This window comes from Apis dorsata, unplaced genomic scaffold, assembly GCF_000469605.1.
Source record: "Apis dorsata unplaced genomic scaffold, Apis dorsata 1.3 scaffold_40, whole genome shotgun sequence".
NCBI lineage: Eukaryota > Metazoa > Arthropoda > Insecta > Hymenoptera > Apidae > Apis > Apis dorsata.
The window spans coordinates 70484-73565 of record NW_006263342.1 but is presented as its reverse complement, the minus strand read 5'-3'; the positions used below and the strand labels follow the sequence as shown (position 1 = coordinate 73565).

The 3082-nt window shown below is 16.5% G+C and overlaps 2 protein-coding genes across 3 annotated transcripts in view; both read left to right on the top strand.

Annotated features, from left to right (window-relative positions):
* Window positions 1–1146, top strand: part of LOC102680415 — a 1942-nt gene extending 796 nt beyond the window's left edge. The window contains exons 2-3 of the mRNA XM_031513381.1: window positions 366–661; window positions 975–1146. Of these exons, the coding sequence (XP_031369241.1) occupies window positions 366–661; window positions 975–1146 (468 nt within the window). The remainder of the gene's footprint in view (window positions 1–365; window positions 662–974) is intronic.
* The window catches only part of LOC102680730 (F-actin-capping protein subunit beta), a 21018-nt gene that overhangs the window by 4689 nt on the left and 13247 nt on the right, over window positions 1–3082 (top strand). Inside the window, exon 1 of one of the 2 annotated variants that reach the window (XM_031513357.1) lies at window positions 1100–1120. The exons of the other annotated variant lie outside the window; for it this stretch is intronic. Within the exon in view, the coding sequence (XP_031369217.1) occupies window positions 1115–1120 (6 nt within the window). The 5' untranslated portion in view covers window positions 1100–1114. Of the gene's footprint in view, window positions 1–1099; window positions 1121–3082 lie in introns of those variants that run through there. 2 annotated transcript variants of the gene reach the window in all.

The window sequence follows — 3082 nt, the reverse complement described above, 5'->3', positions numbered from 1 at the left end:
TATTACTATTTATTATATTTATTACTATAATAATTAAATTAAAATATTGTTATACTATAACAATAGAATAAATTTTGTTCAACTTATATATATTTATTGAAATTTATTATATAATAATAATTAAACTATAATTCAATAAAAAAGAATAATGAATCACAAAAACATTTAAAATTTATTTTAAAACAAACAAAATTAATTCATAGTTCAAATTTCTTTTTTTTTAGTTAAAAATCAAACTAAAGAAACATGAATAATAAATAAAGCATGTGTAATAAATTAAAAAATTAGTAATTAATATTATATTATTTAAGAAAAATAACTACGTAATATTTTTATAAAAATATATTTTTTATAAATATATTTAGCTGTTAATGAGTATAATCGTGACCAATGTTTCATGGGCTAATGATCAGCAATTTTACAAAGAAAATCAACAATTATTGTTAAATGGCGAAATAAAACCAATACTAAAAAAAAATAATGAACAGTTACTACAAAGAAATAAAGATATTAAAACTACAATAAATAAATATATAAAAATAAAAAAAGAAGAAAATATTGATCCTTGGAAGTTTTTAGAACATAGAGATCGAATACAATTTCAAATAGAAGGCTATGATGGACCACAAACATATATTTTTGGATTTGATACTGGATATGGGTTTGTAATTCGAATTTTAATTGAATTTTATTCATAATACAATTAAATTAATAAAATTGATTTATTTTAATTATATAACTGATATAATATAAATGATTATAATCATGATTACACATAATAATTATCATTTAATAAATTTCTAATTATTGTTTGTAAAAATTAATTTATTTATTACAAATAATGCATTTTGTATATGTGCACATATATATGAGTGCGAATATATACATGTGTAAATATAGATAAAATTATAAAAATTTTGCTTAGATATATTTAATTAAAAATATATTATATACATATTATATATTTCTTTCAGAAACAATAGACAATATAGATTGGAAGAAAAATATCGTAATGGTACAATAAAAGGACAATATGGTTATTATGATGCAAAAGGAAAATTAAAGAAAATTCGATATTTAGCTACACCTTTTAAAGGATATACTGAAATACATCATGAAAGTAATATACAAAAAAGAAAAAATTAAGAAATCATTCTTTTCAATTATATAATATTTCAAGATTTTAAATTTTATATATTTTATAATGTAAATAAAACAATTGGTTTTTAATAAAAATTAATAAAATCAATAATAAAATTAAAAAGAATTGAACAATTGAAAAATTTTTTTTCTATAACTTTATGTATAATAGAAATTAAAAATTGAATATTGCATAAATTAAAAAAAACAATTTATTAATTAAACCAATTTACAATTAAACCATTTATTTAACAATAACAACTACACAAGAAAAACAAAAATCAAAATTAAAGATAAATTTAAATATATTAATATCAAGAAGACTATTAAGAAAATATACATATCCACATGTGTATATATATATATACATATATACATATATATATATATATTTTTATACATGACAGTCAAATCTCGAAATCTATTATATCCGATCCAATTAAACGAAACTAGTTCCATTAAAAAAATTTTTATAACATATACTAGTTTTTCCTTGTAAAAAATAAAAAAAAAAATAAAATTTTTTCACCTAAAACTTAATCATGCATACATATCCATTACGTACACATGAAATTACGATTAAAATACGACTTTCCGTACGAAGTACAATGTCTATCTTATATAATACTTACATCATACAATCCAGAGATTCTCAAATGCAATTGAAATAGTATTTTATTAGAAATATTTTATTATTAACAATATTGTCGAAAACAATATTTATATTTGTTTTTGTATATAATTTTATTCTATATTTCTTGCTATTGATTTTTTCATAAAAATCAATCTTCTTATCAACATCAACTTGATATGTGATTATACCCTATATATAAGACAATATATGAATTTAATCTTAAAATTAAAACTTGTTTTATAATAAAATTGTTTTACAATAAAACTAAATACTATTTCTTTTTTCAAATATATTAAATATTATAAACATTTACATAAATGTAATATAATATAATAAATGTATTAATTTCAATACTTTTTAAAATAATTGATTTTAATCTATATATTATATAATTAATTTTTCCAAATATTATTTAATTAAATAGAATATAAAAAAAAATTTATTGAAACTGATATTAATAGATTTGTTATTAATAAATTTTAAATCAATAAATTTGAAATTAAAACAATTTTCCATTATAAATAAAGAAAAAAATATCAATTTTATATAATATTATTATAGAAAAAAAAAAATGAAATAAATTTACATGATAACAACAACAATATTTGAAATATGTGAAATAAATTCTTCAATAACATATGATGTAACATATAAATAATAAGTGATATTAAATAAAAGATCGGAATGTGATAGAATTCGAACTTTTATAACATATACATATAAAACACTCGTAACATATATATATATATATATATATCCATTTTCAAAAAAATTTGAATTTAAAAAAATTAAAATAAAATGTATTTTTAATTTTTCGTTAGCAAACATTAAATCTTGCGAAATTGAAGTAATAACTATTTATTATTATTTAATATTTTATAAAAAGATAAGAGAAGAAATTATAAAAAATTTTTTCATAATTAGAATTAAGCATAATTTGCAATCATATTTCAACAAAGATAATATTTTTTGATGTCACTACAATGTTATGATCGCAGCTATTTTTAGAGCAAGCGGATCAATATGTATGAATAATATTTTATATAAAAATTTATTTTCAACCCAAACAATAAAAATTTGTTATGAATAAAAGTGTCCGCTATGCATATATGTCTTCTAGAAATTAATAAACTTGATTATTTTTAATATTTGTGCATTGTGGAATTATTCGTATAAAAAATACGTTATTTAAAACAAAATTTTAAAATTATATTTTTAGAAATTTAATTTCTTTCGAAATATTATATATTGACTTACACTAATAAAAAATTATTTTTTTAAAATAATTATTTTTATATTTCAATAATA